General features: G+C 47.3%; 1 protein-coding gene across 4 annotated transcripts in view; it reads right to left on the minus strand.

Moving 5' to 3' along the window:
- Positions 1 to 1,956: 1,956 nt before the first annotated feature.
- Tet3 (tet methylcytosine dioxygenase 3) overlaps positions 1,957 to 19,127 on the minus strand; it is a 101,341-nt gene continuing 84,170 nt past the window's right edge. For all 4 annotated transcript variants that reach the window (XM_046432192.2, XM_046432191.2, XM_046432193.2 and 1 more), the window contains 6 exons: positions 18,592 to 18,800; positions 17,207 to 17,357; positions 15,223 to 15,312; positions 14,576 to 14,713; positions 10,263 to 10,599; positions 1,957 to 9,640 (listed from right to left, as the gene is read on the minus strand). In XM_046432192.2, coding sequence (XP_046288148.1) covers positions 7,854 to 9,640; positions 10,263 to 10,599; positions 14,576 to 14,713; positions 15,223 to 15,312; positions 17,207 to 17,357; positions 18,592 to 18,800 — 2,712 coding nt within the window. In that variant the 3' untranslated portion in view covers positions 1,957 to 7,853. The remainder of the gene's footprint in view (positions 9,641 to 10,262; positions 10,600 to 14,575; positions 14,714 to 15,222; positions 15,313 to 17,206; positions 17,358 to 18,591; positions 18,801 to 19,127) is intronic.

Here is a 19,127-nt window from a genome sequence, read left to right on the forward strand (position 1 = left end):
ATAAGCAAATCATGGGGCTCCTTGGTGTGTCTGCTTGGCTTGGATCAACAGGAGACCAACTGGATGAAGACGTTTATATCTGGAGGTCCAATATGAAGAAAGACGCTCTAGGTGACAAGATGGGGGCATGGTGGATAGGATCTGGGACTGTTCCAAGGAGGGTTGGAGAATGAAGGATGCAGTCATGCAGTGGAGGGGGACTTACTGTGGTGCTGCTACGGGAGAAAGAAATTCAGTGGGTGGGCTTGGAAGCAGGTTTGGTTTAGTATAATTGATACTTGCAGCAGGTGGGATATTAAAGAGCTTGAAAACTTGGGGATGATTAAGTGCTTCTGTATCAATACAATGAAACACTAGGTGACTGTTTTGTGTTAGTCATCTTAGTGTTACTGTGACCAAAATACCCAACAAGGACACCATAAAGAAAGTTAAATTCATTTTGGCTCAGTTTCAGAGATCCAGTCCATGGTTGGCTGACTTCAGCCCTCTGGGCTTTAAAGGTGAGGCAGAACATCATGGTAGAGGGAAGCTGCTCAGGACAATGCAGCAGGAAGCAGAGAAGGGAAGGTTCCCATGGGAATATGCACCCTCTGGGGTAGGCCCCAGTGACCCACTTCCTCCAGCAATGCCTCACCTGCCTACAGTTACCACCCAGCAAGTCCATTCAAACCAGGAGAGTCTGATTAGGTCATAGTTCCTATAATCATTTTTTCCCTCTGACTTTCTGCATTGACACAGGAGCTTTGGCAGGGTGGGGGGGGCACACCTCATATCCAAACCATATTTGAAAAGGTGTAGCTCCATATAATTTTTGAATATATATTAAGTGAAAAAAATGATATAGTATTACTGTATTCCACTTTAAAATATACATATACACACACATATGATCATATTTACGTACTTAGAAAACGTTTGCAACCAATGTGGTATTCTTGTGTGGAATTTCAGATAATTTTAAAAATTTGTCTTCTAATTCTATATTTAACATGGACTTTGTATAAGAAGAAATACGCATATTTATAGCTACCCAGTAGTGAAATCAGCCCCTGCTGAAGAAGGACTTGCCCGCCCTCCCCTTGGGCTCTGAAAGACATGTTCACCATGATTGGGACCTGGGAAGGGTCCCTCTCAACTTGTAGGAAAGCAGATTACAAAACACAGTGTGTTCCTGCTTTTGTGAGAATACAAAGAGATATGAGGATTACTGGGTATACTGAGTGAGGGGGCTTTTCTAGAAGGTTCTACCTAGTCACCAGTTAGACTTATGGAGTTTTTAGTCAGATGCCCTCAGAGATGTGCTTTCATGTTGTGGGAAGTTTTGTGGATGGCTGGGTGCTTCTCTCACACACCGGATTGATTACAGTGCTGTTTCAAGCAGGAGGAAGGAGAAGCTAGAAGGGAGGTTTTCCTCACCATTTATCCTTCCCTCTCCTCCTTCCCCAGTACAGGCTTCCCCCTTTATAAGAACAGCCACCATCAGAACCAGCAATGTGAAATAAGGAGAGTAGCTCCAGGCACAGGCCTTTAGGGGAACCTCCTCCCACCAGGGACAGCAGAATCTTGGGTCCCACCTTTGCCCCTCCCTATTAAACTCACACCCAAGTCAGATTCCATGATCCTTAGCAAATGTTAACTCTGGACAGTAACAATTTTAATGGAGGGTGGGGGGGACAGATTGCCAAGTTGGATGGGAAAGGGGGACAAAGGGAAAGAAAATAGGAGAAATAGATGTGGGAAAGGCCATCTCATATCCAGATTTAACAGCAGTCTTTGAACATGGCTTTATTTATCTGGGTGCACAGTGGACAAGGACAGTCTTTGTCCCTGTGAGCAACAAGGACTTCATTTGTGCATCTACAACACAGGCTGAAAGGGTGAGGTTACAGGGTACCATAAGGGTCAAAATTAAATCCTGGTTCAAGGAGGAAAGAAAGGATCCACAATGAATTTGAGTGCAAAAAATAAATATAAAATTTATTAAAACACCCACAATATTTTAAAGATACCAGGAGTAATACAGTTCACAAACCCAGTTGTTTGTGTAAATTATAATAAAATACAAATCAAAAAAGGATACATACTTGCAATTTCTAGGCACCCTAAATTAAATTTACTGAAACACTGGGGGAGAAGGGAGAGTAAGGAGGGGTAGCTCAGGAGGCAAACCAATAAAGTGGAAGGAAAAAAATATTAACAAAAAGGTAAAAATTATACAAAATAAAATTATCAGCATAAATTTACTGTACTAAGAATATCTACAGTTTAATACACATCCTATTGCCTTGAGACATAGCAAAAATCTACCATTCATCCATCAACCCCAGATAAACTTCATTTCAAGTAGCCACAGTTTACAAAGTCAAGACGGAATATTCAAGTATGGTTGTTAAGTTCACCTCCATTGGAAGCCAAGTAACCAAACAGGAATTCAAAGAGATAAGAAATAAAACACATCAGAAAGCTACAAGGGCTCTAGATTAAGTCTAACGTGTTAATAATATGCCACAAGACGACCTGTCCTTGTTTCTTTAATACATGAAAAAGAAATGACATCACTCCTGTTTTTCTCCCCTTTTCCCCTCAAAAGAAAAAAGGAAAGGTACTGGAAGGGAGGAAATTTGTAATGTTCAAATGAGCCAATTGGTATTTTAAGTCCCCATGTGAAGAGTGATGAGTTCCCCTGAACCACGGGTGGGTAGTCAAAACGAGGAGAGCACAAACAATACCACTACAAAAAGCATCCCTGATATCAGAATAGAAGCGTAGGAGGAAGTAGGCCAAATAGCTCACTGATTCTTAGGCAAAACTCAACTTTAGACCTGGCATTTCTGCGCTGAGGTCTCTGCTCAGGGGAGAAGCCTATTGCTTCGCTCTTGCCGGCAGCTCTGCAGAAGGGCTGGGCACACCAGAAGGGCCCCATGTTCCAGGAAAAAACGACGCACGTGTGTGCGCGGGACTGTATAACCTATGCTGGGGTATGCACCTCGATGTCATTTTGGTCCAGGGTATGATGAAGCTGGCCATGTACTACAGCAGAGGCAGTTGGCTAATGAAGCTAGGTTTTGAAGGAGTCATTTCAAATGACAGCAACGATGACTGAGAAAGCATGATGAGATGGGCATAGGAGATTCACATTTTAATCTAAAGCAAAACTTAAAGGAAACAAAAAAAAGCTGACCACGCTCCTTCCTTTAGGCGTTCTGCCATCTTAACTGCCAAAGAATGAAGAAACAAAATGACCCCAGATTCTTCAAGGTCAAGCATATCATCAAATGGACAACTTGCAGGTCTCAGACCCTCATGGAATCTACTGAAGTTGTCATGATGTCCTGTTTTTGAGGTATTTAAAAAAAAATTGTGACAGTGGATGATGCAAAATGGAGCTTCCTGTTGAGTTCTAAAATATCAACTTCTGTGGACCCAAGGAGAAATTTAGCACCAACTAAAAAGCAGCCTCAGTGGCATTGAGGGACAAAGAAAGCTCCTGCCTGTAGTCTGAACATGACGGCAACAGAAGCCACGCTGGGGCAGACTGAGAAGAGCAAAGGAAAGAACTCCTTGTCTACTGTGGCCCCAGCTGGTATCAGAAGAGGAAGGAGCTCCCTCTGGACCCCTCAGTGTGCCCCTTCGAGACTCCCAGGAAATCTGCTTAGCACCCTGGGCCATAGGAGGAAAACGTGCGGTCCTGGCTCTGAGGACGCCTGCCATGCTGGGAGAGGCAGGAGTATCTGACTCCCTTTCCTCAAACGTATCACTCCCAAGCCCTCCCCATGTTCTTCCTCATCAGGCCTGAGAAGACAGGCATGAAACCAAAGCACCAGCTGAGCATCACCACCCTCAGCAAGGGAGCGAGCTGCTTTCTCACCTTGGGTTAGTTTGGCCACCAAGGGAAGAACCATAAAACAAAACACAAAATCTGCTCAGAGCAGATTACAGCATGGTAAACAGAGGTCTAAGAAGACAGCACCAAACGAGGAGGGGGAGGGAAAAAGCCGAGAGAGACTGGAGCCCACCTTATTTTTGGTTGGTTGTGGTTTCAGAACGTTGATAGCACCTCAGCAAGACAGGATCAGGGACAGTCACATTAAAACACCATAGCACCATTTTATTTAGTCTATTTCAATTCATAAAAATGCTTCCTAGTCCATAAAACACACTTCAGTAACAAAAGGAAAAGAGATATTGGTTGAGGCACGTCAGGGATATATCAGAGTTTTCCACCAGCTTTGCCTTGGTTTGCGATCTCATGGTGATTAAACTTCAAGAGGAAAGTCTGGCTGGGTATCTCTCAGTGAAGCCAGGTCACGTCTACTCATCATCAACTATCCTCACACATCTGCTGCTGTCTGATACAAAGCAATTAAGCTCTGCTACTTCTTTCCTTGCATTAGCACTTTAAAAATCCCTTGCTCTGCAAACTACTGTTTTCAAAAGAGGCAGGTGGAAGGGCTAGAGGGGACAGGTAGCATCCCTTTCCATGCACACCATCGTCAGCTCAGCAAGAAGGCAAAGCAGCACCCAGGAAGCTGGGGGTATGGGGAACTTAGGACCTGCTAAAAGCCAGACCCAAAACAAAACCCCCCAAATCCACGCAACACCTTTAATCAAGCTTGCCAATGGCAAGACGATGATTTCTTGAGCTAGCACCAGTTATTTTATAAGAACCTGCTGCAAAGTGATTTTTCTTTAAAAAAAAAAAATCTCTTAGCATAGAACTTTGCAAGTACTTCCCTTGCATGCAACAGGAAGGGAAAAATGCATCAAAGCAAAAAAAAGGAACCGAACATTTGCGCTGCATGTGGATGGTGTCCATGGACGGGGCACACTGGGGAGATGACAGTAAGACTCCATCATTTTCTGTTGCTATATTATCATTCTTAAAACTTGGTCATGCTGTTAGGTTCTTTAGTTGCAATGGCTTTAATTTTTCTTCTCATGATAAAAATGTCAATCATCTTTAGGACTTAAAAAAATGATAGTGCCAGTAAAAAATAAAAATTTGATTTTTCTCTTTAAGAAGCCTTCAGCAGCAAGGGGGGATAAAGAGCTGTGCATAGTTACTTTTAAAATATATGTCTAAAGCATGCTAATTTCAATGACTGAGATTTGAGGTAGGTTATACATGTAGTGTGTAAAGATCAGCAATGGGCTTGAGCGCGGCAACAGCACCACCTAACTCTCAGAACACGCTTGGAGGGCAATGGGAGCGTCCCACGGAGACTGCCTCTTGCCAGCCTCTCAGCTCCTAGCCAGGAGGCTTATGACCCAAGGCTGTGTGGGCTGGGGACAGACGTCACATGCTTTTAGCTTGTATTGTTTTCTCCTTTCATCTAATGGCTTTGCTACCAAAGGGTGACGAGGGGAAGAGTATATTTAACATACATCAGAGAGATCCACACATGCCAAGTATCAGAAATCACCTGGGTTACACTCGGTACCTTCCAAACCAACAGCCAACCTGGGGCTTCCACGGGTCATACAGACGGTCACATTCTCCAAATGTTTCGTAAAATATCATATTTCTTGCTTAAGATCATTTAAAATGAAGTTTTCAAGGCACCCCCGCATCTACCTAAGCACGGAGTCAAATGAGACCTGCATAAAAGTACTGATGCGATAAGCAAAATAGCATTTAAAGGACCCAACTTTTCCTCAAAACTAGAAAATTAGCATGCTCATTAAAGACTCTGCTTCCTTTAGCTTGTCAAACTGAAGGTCAGAGGTTTTCCTATAAATCTGAGTTCTGAATAATTCTAAATCCTGATAAGCTCTTGGGTATTTATTTCAAAAGCAATAATATTTCATTTTTGTCCTGTAAAATAAATGCAACTTTACAGAATATGGTAAAAGTGGAGGATAGACAAAGCACGTTAAATATTCAGCTACTATTTACAATTTCTCCCACAATTACATGTTAAAACGTACTTTTTTTTTTTTTCAAGTTGCTGTTTAAATCTAGGCAAAAGTGCTTAAAAAAATCTTTCACTATTTACAATTAAAACCAGACCACACAAATGCTCAGGACGTCTCACAGCGACTCTCCACCGGTGCTTCCCAAGGGCTACAGTGAACACCTGGCGGGTCGGTTCTCAGCTCTTCCACAAGGCACCTGGAAGCTCAGGAGCTTGCCTTTCGCATTGTCATCTGATTGTTAAACTTGACTTATGAAGACCTACATCTGAATAAAACTGCTTAATAATATCTGATGTTTATTTCAGGGCTTGGCTGTCATTCACCATGTGGCCACATCCCCCTACCCCTGACCATGTCCTGACGAAACCCTTCACTTGCCACACACATCCATGTGGGTAGCTTGAGATCATTTCTGCTAATACCACAGGAAAAACGAACACTCCAACAAGTGTGACTTGCCATAGACGAGGGCTACTTCCACCTGTCAGGCCCAACCTCTCTTAACAATGTCACTAAAATTAAGCACCACATTCTCATTTCAAAGAACTGAACAAATGCACCAGAATTTTAGAACGGGTGTGTTACAAGGGGGTAGAGAGAGGAGGAAGGAAAAAAAGAAAATGGAGAAAATGAAGAACTGGCACCAATGAGGGAGGAAAATCATAGCAACCTGTTGAAAATGTTTGACTCTTGCACTTTAAAATTAAGTGGAGGCCTCACCCCCGCAGAGCATGGAGAGGGGGTAGACTGGGGCATGCACCATTGTCCAATGTGGAGATCCAAGAGTAAGGACAGATGTGGTAACTGCTGTTACACTGGTTTGCTGAGCTCCCATAGGACACAACCTGCCCAAGAGTCAAGAAAGTTCCAGCACAATACTAGAGCACCTGGTTCCACACAGCCCAGCACCATGCGCAGAGCCATGCTGGCTCTCCACTGCTTGGATTCAACTTGTTTTTAGAACAGTAGCCCTTTTGCAGCATCAGCATAGACTTTGGGGCGATTCTGAAAAACTGCCACTAAGACAAATTCCTTCAGCCCAGTATTCATTGGCTTATCAAGTGGTGGAGAGGACTCCTGGGAGCCTCTCAACTCCAGCTCCAGCATGAGGTGCTGCCTAGCAAACCATGACATGATGACTTGGTAAATAACGGACAGACAGGATTCAGTGTGGAGACTAGCAAGCTTGAAGCTGTCTACTTCCATCCTGGTTTCTGGGAAAATTGACACCAGGGTCTCTGGGGCTGGGCCTGGGGTGCCCCTGCCCTGCCGCCAACTGGAAAGGGGCCCCAGATGGTTTTCTACAGCTTTCCCCATCCTGCCAGAGAGGACGGGGCTGTCCCAAGGGCTCCCTGCCCGTGGGGAGGGATGAATGAACTGGGGGGCTACACGCTGCACTTGGCTCACAAGGGGCAGATGACTGAGAACCTGTCAGCTCCCAAGAGGCCGGGCTCGCCGGGCAGGAGCGAGCACTGTGGGCCTTTCCTGCCCTCCATTACCATTACTATTGTCGCTTTAAAAAAATCCAATAAATACACATTTTAAATGGAATTTAAAACTACTCCTTTGTGAAAGGACACTATAAACTTTCTTTCCATTATTGTGATATACAAGGATAGAGTTTTAAAAACAAAATAAAAGCCCCCCAAACAAGGGGAAAAATAAAACAACGTGGAGATATAAATATTAAGATCACGGAAAAAATCACCCGACAGCCGTAGTTTCTTCTTCAAAGTGCTGGGGACGTGGGGGGAGAGGGAGGGGCGGGTCAGTTCTGAGGTTTGGACCATAAATACATATATATGATAGGCATATCCATATATGTATGTATAGATAGAAAGACTTCTGCACCCCCAACCCGCCCCCGGTGTGAGGGCAAAAGCACCAGAGGCAGCTCGGGCCGGGCCCGACGCTGAGGTACGCTGGCTCCCTGGCACCTAGATCCAGCGGCTGTAGGGGCCAGTGACCTTCGTGTAGGCATAAGAGGACACGGTGACCGCTGAGTCTGTGGGCACGGCCAGTGCCTGCCGGGTGGGGACAGCCCCCTTCTTCTCCTTGTGCTGGGGCTCAGGGACCATGGCACCCCCCCACTTGCGCTTCTTGCCATAGAGCTTGGCCTCCTGCTGGCCCAGGCCCAGTCGGGCGGCCTCCTCCTGCCGGGCCCGCGCCCGCTCCGCCAGCTGCTTCATCTTGGCTTCCCAGAGGGCCAGCCCGTGGTTGGGCTGGTTGAGGTTCTTGTGCTGGTAGAAGACCAGCGAGATGCGGGTGGGGTGGCAGCGGTTGGGCTTCTTGAGTGGTGTGGTGGCATGCAGCTCCCGCCGGGCACACTCGATGAGGATGGAGCCATGGGCGGGGGCCACGGCCACGCCGCCGATGTTCTCGTCTAGGAAGTTGTGTTCGCTGTCTGACCACAGCTCTTCCTCCTCTTCCTCCTCCACGCCAGCACCACCCTTCTCCTCCTTCACAGCTCCCTTGCTGGGGGGCTCCTCAGCTGTTCCTTCCTCCAGGCTGAAGGGGTCCCATAGCTTCTCCTCCGACTTCAGGGCCCCAAACAGCTTATCACTGGAGCCCAGAGGCATGCCAAAGGCCTGCCAGGCTTTGTCCAGCTGGCTCGCCCCGGGGGTGGGGATCCTTCCCTCCTCCCCTTTCATGGGGTTCCACAACTTGTCTTGGAACCCGGCACCACCTTTCAGGGCAGAGTTGAAATCACCTGTCCCCACCCCCCATGGCTTCTCAGTCAGGCCAGGTCCAGTCAAGGCTGAGGTGTTATTCCCAAACTTACAAGGACTCCACGGTTTGCCTCGCAGCCGTCCTCCAGGATGCGGAGCCGACTGCTGCCCATCGCTAGCAAACAGCCCCCACTGGCCATCTGGGAAGTGCGAAGGTGTCAGGCAGCTGGTCCCAAAAGAACTAAGCTTGTCGGGGACAACGGCAGGACTCTCCCCTGGAGGGAACACGCCCCAGCTGCCACCCACACTGTTAGTCCTCTTGGGAGACATGGTTGAGCCTCCTGAGTATTGTCCCCATAGGTGATTGGGTCCCCCATTCTGAGATGCCTCAGGCAAAGGTGTTTTGCCCAGCTTACCAGGATCCCTGGTTACAGATTCGGCCTGAGCCAGTGGGTCTACCGGCTCTTGCTTGATGGATCTGTTATAGCAGTTGGAGCTCTGAGCAAAGGGAGAAGCGTCCCTGGATGCTGGGTGGAGCTGGGGAGCCTTGGGAAGCAGATACTCCTTGGGGCCTGGGTAAGTAGACTGCTGGTGGTGAGGAGTGGGGTGGTGGGTGTCTGTGGGAACAGCCTGGCCAGGTAGCTCGGCAAACTCAGCACCACCGTAGGCTGGGCTCAGGCTGTTGTGCAGAGCATGGAGATCTGGCTTCTTCTCAAAACTGCTGCTGCTGCCACTGTGCCCCCAGGTGCCAGGACCCAGGAACTGGGAGGGGAAGACGGGGTTGCTGGGTGGAAAGCCATAGTAACTGAATGAGGGAAGAGCGTACTTGGAGTGGAACCCGTTGACGGAGGTCAGGCTGGGCTGTGCATAGTAGGAGTGGTAGGAGTACACGCTGTTCATGCTGTAGGGGTCGGAGGGCCGGCAGTTGCCCAGCACCGAGTAGCTCTCCACCACAGAGTTGCCGCTGTACTTGAAGGAGCTGAAGTGGTTCTGTGGCTCCACCTTGAGGGAGGGCTTTAGGCTTTGCTGGGATAATCCACCCTTCAGAGAAAGGCCTGGGGAGAACAGAGGGCAAGGTGGGAAGGAGCCAAGAACACCGCAGCCTGGCAAGGCCGGGGGGGAGGACAGGGGAAGGGGTCTCCCTCCTTTCCTGAGTCCTGTTTCAGGTGGGAAAGACAGGACAGGTGAGATTCTGAGACTTACCCAATTCAGGACCTGGATGTCCCTGAGCACAGGCCCCAGCCCCACTGTGGGTTCCAGGAGGTGGCTTGCAGTCCTCATTCTACCCCAGTGAACTCCCTGAGTCTTCATCAAATCACCACTTCCAATGCTGGATCAGGGTCGCCAGACACAAGAACCCAAGTGCCCACAACCCCCTGCAGTAGCATGCCCACAAGCCCTAGGGCAATGCACCTTTCCTCAGACTCCAGGGGGATGTGTGAGCATGCGAGAGAAGCCAAATGCTCCCATCCACCAAGCTGTTCCCTGGAGATAACCAGCCCTCTCTGCATTTCCCTCCCCAGGAGCCTCCTCTCAGGTAACTTTGCTACTGACCCAACTAAGCAGAGGCCCCAAGACTCTCTGTCTGGTTGATAGCATGATGCAGGAATGGGGGTGGAGGGTGAGGCCCTCTAGGAAGGGGCCCAGGCCAGCCCTGACAGTGCCCTCTCCACACACCTGTGTCAGTGGGAACCCCAGCCAGCTCCAGGGCCTCCTGCTTGATCTTCTCGGGGGTGCTCAGCTTCTCCTTCTGAATCTTCTTCTTTTCAGCTGCTGCCCTCCTGGCTTCCAGCTGCCGTTGGCGGCAAGACTTGGCAGGCTCAGGGAGGCGCCGGACCTCGCGGGGGAAGGCAGTGAGCACCTGGATGGCCCCGCTGCCCACCTTGGCATTCTGGTTCTCCTCACTGCCAAACTCATCTGTGCTGGCCATCTTGTACAGGGGGAGCACGTGCAGCTGCTCGTCCTCGGGAATCTGGCCCACACAGCGATTGTCTTCCTTGGTCAGGGTACAGACCTGACCCACACGGGGAGAGAAAGACATGGGGTTGGGAACCAAGTGCCAGGGAGGGTCTAAATCCCCAGATGACCTTTCCTCAGACTCCAGGGGGATGTGTAAGCATCCCCATGCAATCCAAATGCCACCCACCCACCCAGCCCTACCACTCTCTGCTGCTTCCCAGAGTTTCTAAAAAGCATCTTGGTCCATACAGTACCAGTACTGCCAACATTATAAGCCTGCACCACAGCTTTCAAAACGGATCTGTTCATGTTACCTCACATGCCCCTGATGTGGCACAGGATCAGTGCTGGCAAGGGGCTGCCAAGAACAGGAAACCTGCTCTGCCCTGTGCCCAGCATTGCTGCCACTGCACTTGGCTGAGCCTAGACCTTCCAGCCCCTGTCTTGAACATTCAAGTTCCTTTTGCTCTTGAGACACTTCTCCTTTTTGTTAAAAACTATGTATTGGTTATACAAAATTAGATGAGGAAAAAAAAAAAAAAACCCAAGGAAATAAAAACTATCTCCATAATCTCACTACCCAGAAACAATCATTGCAAACACTTGGGTCATTTGTGCATACACATACACATAATTACTTTTTGATAATTAAATAGGGATATACTACATATTTTAATAAGTCCCTTTCTTAACACAGTATGAATATTATGCATTAAATATTCATCCCTGTATGATTTATATCATACATGGTACATATGACTATGGTACCAATGTTACTTAACTAATCCCTCATTATCAAACATTTCAACTTGTTTCTAATTTTTTCCTACCATAACAATTTTTTTTCAAAATCTCCTTTTAGTATTTTTCAAAAAACTTAATTCCTTAGAATAAATGCCGTGAAGCACACCAACCACATGCAGCCAAAATGCCCTCCAAAATTATTGTTTTACTCACACTAACAGAATGTGAGTTTCAATTCTTTTTCACATTTTTGCTGATAATTTCGTCTTTGCTCTCTTTAAAAACATTTTGTTCATTAAAATGTATCTTATTGTTGGTTTACATTTCCCAATGAGGCTTATTTCCCTCCCCCGCCCCCCCAGTTTACTCTCTCCTTTTGTATTTTCTTATTTTTTGTATTCTTGATGCTGGTATTTGAGGCCTTGACCCTGGAGATCTGGCCCCTCCCAGAGCTAGCTAATTCCCGGAGATAGCACATGACTCCCTGAGAATAAGCCTTTGATACAGAACCAAACAATTCAGAGCCCACATCCCCCAACCACCTCCTTCATCAAGCTCACATAGCAAGCCAACATTCTCCACTCTAAATCGCCCTACGGCCAGGTCCCAAGCAACCATGGACCACCTGCATAGTCCAAAGCCTGCTGAAATTATCCAAACCCGAACAGACTCCACATACCTACCCCTGCCTTGCTATTCCTTCCTGTGGAAACCACAATAAAGGCTCTGGCTAAATTTCCCCCAGCTCCCCACTATCCTGGTACTACCTCTACCCCATGGTATGCCATGTCTTCTGACTCTAGGGATCTGTATGAATTTCTTCCTTGATGACAGTCACTTCATGTGTCTCTTTTTTCATGCCTATATTTTGTTTATTTTTATGTTGTGCTAATGATCAAACCAAGTGCATCACACGTGCAGGAGGCAAGTTCTCTGCCACTGAGCTACAACCCCAGGCCTCATGTGTCTCATGATACCCGATTAAAATAAAGTTGTACAACTCTGTAGAATTGTTTTCCTTCTTTTGTGCATCTTATACCTTTTGCCAAATTTTATTCTATATTATTCATTGTTTCATACAGTCTTCTTTTTAAAAAATATGTATTTTTTAGTTATAGATGAACATAATACCTTGATTTATTTATTTTTATGTGGTGCTAAGGATTGAACTCAGTGCCTCACATATGCTAGGCAAGTGCTCTACCACTGAAGTACAGCTGCAGCCCCATATAGTCATCTCTGTATGTTCATGTTATCATTCCTTTATCACAAATGCTACTGCAGTTGAGCTCTGTGCACTGTTGGTCATTGTAGGCATTCTGATGACTGCTCAGACAGCTGAATGAGTGTGCACATGTGCAGTTAGACACTTCGACACAAATGAGCTCATGTTATATATCCCTGCTGTTCTAGGACCTACTTTTATTTTTTGAACACAGCTCTACCTCTGAGCTATACCCTATTTTTAAATTTTGAGACAGGGTCTTGCTAATTGCTGAGGATCTCACAAAGCTGCTGAGGCTGGCCTCAAACTTGAGATCCTCCTGTACCTCAGCCTCCCAAGATACTGGGATGACCATCAAGCTTGACTGTACCTGGGAGGTCCTACTTTTTTTAACTCAAAGATAATTCCAGTTATCCATTTTATATTTGCCTTTTCATTTTTGTATCATTTCATTTTATTTCAGTTTTATTTATTGAACAGAAACATTACACTTTTCAGGGTCAGTTTTATAAATCCTTTCATTCTGACTTTCTCCTTTGGCTTCAAACTCTAGCTTGATCCAATGTTATAAACAGGAAGAAGGTAAAATGAAGGATGAGACAGAGATAGAAGCAAAGTTTCTGTCCTAGCACATAAAAGACACCTAACAAATGACAAACGAATGGCAATCCTGATTTTAAAAATAAGTAGTAAAGGACATAAGTGGAATATGCACAAAGCTGAAATGGGCAAGAAAAATAGAGAAAGATGTTCAACCTCTTCAGTAGAAAAGACACAAATCAAAGTGAGACTGCATGTTGGCCACTGGGGGAGGCAAAGACTAAAAGACTGATAAAGTCCAATGCTGCCAGTAGGCAGAACAGATGCTCTCCAAGCCTCTACAAGTAAACGTTCCTCCCTGGGGACCTCAAAGAGACTACCACATAGCTGCACAAAGCTGCGTGAGGCTGGATCCTCCTTGTAGCTTATAGATGAGAAACTCTGAAAGTACCTACAGTCCATCCATAGGGGCTGGTGAAATAAGTGACAGCAGAGCCATACCCACAGCCTCAGCAAGCGTGGACGTAAAGCCATCTACACTGATATAAAATCTGAGTTATCCCTGAGTTAGGAATAGCAAGTCACAGAAGAGGATGGAGAGATTAACTAGAAACCCTCACACTAGGGTGTAGACAGGTGCCTGCCCCATCTTGCTTATCAATCTGAGGCACAGAGACAGGAGACATAGTGGAGGAATGAAATCCTGAGATGGGGCTACTTCACATGGCCAAGAAGTATAGTCAGAATCTGGGAGCTCCCTTGCCTCTTCCACAGCCGCCCAGGAGCCCTGCCTGCACAGGACCTAGCTAAAGAGCATAGCACAGCACTGGTGCCATCTCTTTGAGGGGGATTCCCCACCTGAGCCTCTTCCCTTCTTCATCCACAAATATGCCCCTGGAGAGCCATTCGGCCTCAGAGCTCTGCCAGCACCAGGCCCTCTCCTCTAACTGCTTCTTCTGTGCATCTAGTAGATATCTCAAAACAAATTTTTGATTTTCTACCCCAAACCTGGTCTTCCCCTCTTACTCTACTTCTCATTAAGTGGCACCAGTATACTCCCAGTTGCTCAAGTGTCTCCCGTCCCTTTGTCCCTCACACTATTTACTTCTCCTTCAGCTTTTACTGCTACCAGAGTATCGGGGGACTCTGTCCATTTTATTCCCCACCATCTAGACAGTACTCAGGAACACAGTCAACACTCAATAAACAATTGCTTAATTAATGAATCAAGGGATTGTCTGGAATTATACCCAAAGGTCCACAGAGACCTGGAACCCCATGAGGGACTCCAGGTGTCCAAGGCACGGCATCCTACAGTATCCACCTAAGACACAGAGCCCACACACCCCGCCAGCCTATCATTATGGGTTTTCTCAGAGAAGCAGCAGGAGCAGGCAGTCTGGCCAGACATCACCCAGAATTCTCAAAATACTGCCTCCTTGTCCCTCCTGACCCTGGGCCTACTTTCTGCAGAGTCCACAGCTAGGCAGGTGGGGTTGTCGCAGAACACAGGCTTCCTTACCACAGTACACCCATTGTAGAGGTTATGCTGGTCCTTGTGGGCGTGGGCACAGAAGTCCATGCAGGCTGTGACCCCCGAGAAGGGCCGCCCTTCCTTCAGCCCCAGGCGGCAGTCGATCGCTATTTCCTCATTGGTAACCTGTGTGAATGTCAAGGAGAATGAGCTGCCCATGGGACCCAGAGGTGAGTTATCCTGATTCTGCACCTGAGGAACCTCAAGGTCTTAGAGGAAGGGAGGTTAAGGATCACAGCTGGCTTCAACTTGGACTGGCTGAGAGGCCCCAGTTCCTAAAAGTTACTTTCCAATCCCTGTAGAAATGGTTCCCTCCCAGATTATCTCCAGCACCCCTGCCTCATCTGGGAGGTGCAGGTTCTAGGAAGAGCTCAGGCCTCAGCAGTGGAAAACAGACTAGAGGTGACAGAGGACAACTGGGAGAGGGGACAAATACTAGGGGTTCTGTAGAGATGGTGTGTGATGCAGTTAGCTTGATATAAAAAGGATTTATCAAAGAACTGTATCACCTCTTTCCTTCTGGGCTGGGCTCTTTACGAGCACAAAGGAGCCCACTCCTACTTCCCAACTTTAGGGAGCCCAGGGTGGGGAGAGATGTGGACGGTTTGTGGGCAGAGAAAGGCAGGCCCCAGTACCTGGTTCTGATAGGCCTGAGGTGCCAGCCGTTTGTACAGGGGAGCAACTTCAGTGGCCAGGTCCTGGAAACTCTTCCGTAGCACTTCTTCCTGTGGAAAGAAGAGCAGTCATACATATCCAGAGTGGCCCTGCATGGCAAACTGTGTGCTAGGAATGAGCCACCATCCAGAACCACAGCTAGGTGTATCTGGCAAGATGGAAAGTCAGGTGCAAGTGAAATTTTATTGTATTCCCTTTGCCATGTCCACTTCAAAGCTGGGGGCACTGAGGCTTACACCAGGAAAAGCCACTGCCAGAAGAAGGTCCAGTCATCTCGACTACTATGCTACTGCCCAGTTCAGCCCAGGACACACAATACACGTTCTCGTTTTCAGTGCTGAACAACCCGAGTCAAAGATGTGATAACACAGGCATAGAAAAATTGTGAGCAACAGGTAGAGAACTTCTTAATCATGTGAGAGACAGGAAGGCAGAGCAGACAGGATTCTGTGCTAGAAAATCCATGGCCAGCCTAGCCCAGAGTCTGTTATGAGCCAGGTGTTCAGATGAACTCCCAAGTTCTGACTGCTAAACCCACACCACCTAAGTACAAATTCAGTCCCTCAGGGGCACTAGCCACATTTCAAATGCCCAGCAACTCCTGCCCGCTCATCATCAGAGAAAGTTCCACTGGATGGTACCACTCTAGACAAAGTAGTGGTCACCTAGTAACATTCAGAGATTTCTCTCTGGTCCTCACAGAGAAGAAAGTCAGACTATCAGGGGCTTTTACAAGGCCTTTAGCACAGGCACAAAGAACCTATGAAGAAGCAGGAGGAAGAGGGAAGAGAGAAAGAAGTATACACACAGGATTAGAAATGGAAATTAAGACAATGGCTCATCTCTCCATCCAGTAGGATGGCCTGGTCACCTCCCTGGCTGCTACCAGACATTGCCACTTATATAGTGGGCCTGAAGCCAGTGAAGCATAGAGAAAAGGCCCATGAGATCTGGGGAAACAGGCCGAGGACTGAATTTTGCCTTCACCATAAGCCAGAAGACCTTCAGCAAGGCCTTTGCCTCTCTGTAAAGTGAGGTAACAGTGCCCACATTATCGAGGGGGGTGGTATCTGAAATTAACTGAGATACCTGTGAGGAGCTCAGCGCAGTATCTGGCCAGGCATGGTGGCGCACACCTGTAATCCCAGAGATTGGGAAGGCTGAGGCAGGAGGATTGAGAGTTCAAACCCAGCCTCAGCAACTTAGCAAGGCCCTAAACAACGCAGTGAAACCCTGTCTCTAAATAAAAAATACAAAAAAAAGGCTGGGGATGTGGCTCAGTGGTTGAGTGCTCTTGGGTTCAATCCCCAGTACCAAAAAAGGAAAAGTACCAGGAAATGATGACTGACAGCATGGGGGAAGTATTTTAAGAGACTAAACCAGTCTTTCTATTCCTGGGAATTCTTAGGTCTTGGTGGCTCTGAGGCACCTCCATTCACCAAAGCAACTGCATTTGCTGCTTCAGGGAAAGGATGGATCCTCTCTTAAAAGTCTAGTACCAAGTTAAACTATTGTAAGCTAACAAACAAAATAGTCTAAGAGACAGGTTTTTTTTTTTTTTTTTTTTGAGGGGGGGGAGTTCTGAATTTGAAAATGCTTCCTTTTGCTTTTAATGCTTTAAAGTTGCTTCCTTATGTTGGAAGTTGGAAAACACAAGTTCATATGAGCTGTGGTGCAGAGAAGAGGTGCCCAAATGGATGTCCGTACTTCAGCATGAGGAGCTGGAAGGTTAAGACTGGGATCAAGACGCTGTGCCTGGATTCCAGCAGAGTGACTCAGTACCTGCCTGCTCAGGAGCTCAGGCAAGGGGGAAGGAGGCAGAGGTGAAGTGATGGCTCAGAAGGCTTAAGCCTGCTTTGTTGTGGTATGTGAGTCCTACTCATGCCCCCCCCCCCAGGTGAGAAAGGGGAAGGGTCCCTGTGCTCCCTGCACAGCTGTGCTCACCTCCTTGGGATTGTCCCCTGCCAGGCGGAACTTGCGAGGTGTCTTGCTTCGGGCGTATTTGCAGCCATTGAAGTACATGCTCCAGGAACAGCCAAAGGAGAAGGAGGCACCACAGGTGTTGGGGTCTTTGCCTTGGCAAGCGCAGGTCCGGCTGCAACATATATCACAAAATAGGCACACAGATGCAATACCAATTTGCTCTGGAATCTTTTTCCTCCCATGAGGGAAGTCCCTGCTGAGGCCTGGCATCTACTAGCCTCCCAGTGACTTGGACTCATCCTTCCCTGCCCCCACCTCAAGTCCTTTCTCAAATTTCTTTAAGCAGATGACCAGCTCTCAGCAGCCCGCTCTGCCCCCACCTGAGCATGAAAAGCTAACCTGGAGTCTGTTGTTAGGAGAGGCATGTGGGTTAAGGTAGGAGGATGAATTAATAAAGGCCCAGTATGGTTTACACTTGGCTTTAACTCTAACATCCTGACCAGCTCCAATGCAGACCCCCAAGCAGGGAATGATGTGGACCCCAGGGTTGGAACATGCCCGTTTCCTATAACCCAGCTGAAAGGCTTTGAAACTAAAGAATGTTGATATAAAAATTCAACACTTAATAAAATGTGGAAACAACCCAAATGCCCCTCAACTGTGGAATGGATAAACTGTGATACATCCATACAGTGAAAGACCCCTCAGTGGAATAAAAAGGAACAAACCACTGACACATGTCAACTGGACAACCCTCAAAAACACCACGCTCAGTGCATAGCCAGGCTCAGCAGGCTGCACTCCATATGATCCTGGAAGGTGACATTCCCACAAAGGCAAACCTGCAGGGTCAGGAAACAAGATTGGTGGTTGCCAAGGGATGTGAAAAGGGATACTGATAAAGGGGCATTTTATCAGCACAGGGAGTTTGGGGAAGTAGTGGAACTGATCTCTATCTTGATTGTGGTGGTGGCAGCTGCATGACTGTAAATATTTATCAAAAGTCTCCCAATTATATACCTGAAAGGATGAATCTCACTGAAAATAAATATACTTAATAGAAAACAAAAACAAAAATGAGGAAATCCAAAACAAAGGCAGGTTTTGTAAAATATTTATGTTTGTGGGGCACATACTTTTTTCACACTGTTCACATCCTTAGCGCCTCAGCGCGGATCTGGAGTTTAACAGTGAAACTGAGTCAAGTCAACAGCATCCCCGGAGCCGGGCTAGCACCCAGGTCAGGATCTGTGGGGAAGCATTTCTCAACCCTGGTCCCAACTCTGCAGGACAACAGCACCCAAGGAGGGTATAAGCTTGCCCAGGGTTGTCCAGAATCCCTGCACCTGATGCCCTGAGCCCTACAGGGGACCTTGGCACCCTGAGCCTGCCCTACTGCCACGTACTCATCGTTGAGGCCACATCTTCGGCTGGTGGGGTTCCCATATTTCCGCAGAGTGTCAGTGAGCTCCTGGTACAGGGTGTCTCCGAGGCTGCGGGGAATGCCCTCCCAGGCCAAGATGAGGATGACAATCACGGCATTCTGGCAGTGGTGGCCTGCCCGGTGCCGCACCAGGCAGAGCAGCTTCTCTTCCAGCGTGTGCCTGCGGATCACCTGTGGGGACGTGAGGCCACATTGTAAACTGTGGGAGTTTAACAGTAAAACCCCTCCACACAGTGCCACAAATCCCTCCTTGTCACATAGCGTCTATAAGGTATAGACCCATGAATGTCACAATGTGGCAGTAGCAACCCCACAGGCTAAGAGATTATTAAAATTAGGGCATAAACCACACAAAAAGTCTTTTAAGAGTGGAATGAAGAACGATCACTACAGTATCTTAGACTTTGTAGTTTAAGATACTGATGACTTACATAGGCCTTGAAGTAAAAAGACATAGATAAAATTCTAAGACACAGAAATTTTTACATTGTCCTAAAA

This window comes from Marmota monax, unplaced genomic scaffold (assembly GCF_021218885.2).
Source record: "Marmota monax isolate L192 unplaced genomic scaffold, Marmota_monax_Labrador192_F-V1.1 WCK01_AAM20220418_F8-fsc00106, whole genome shotgun sequence".
Lineage (NCBI taxonomy): Eukaryota > Metazoa > Chordata > Mammalia > Rodentia > Sciuridae > Marmota > Marmota monax.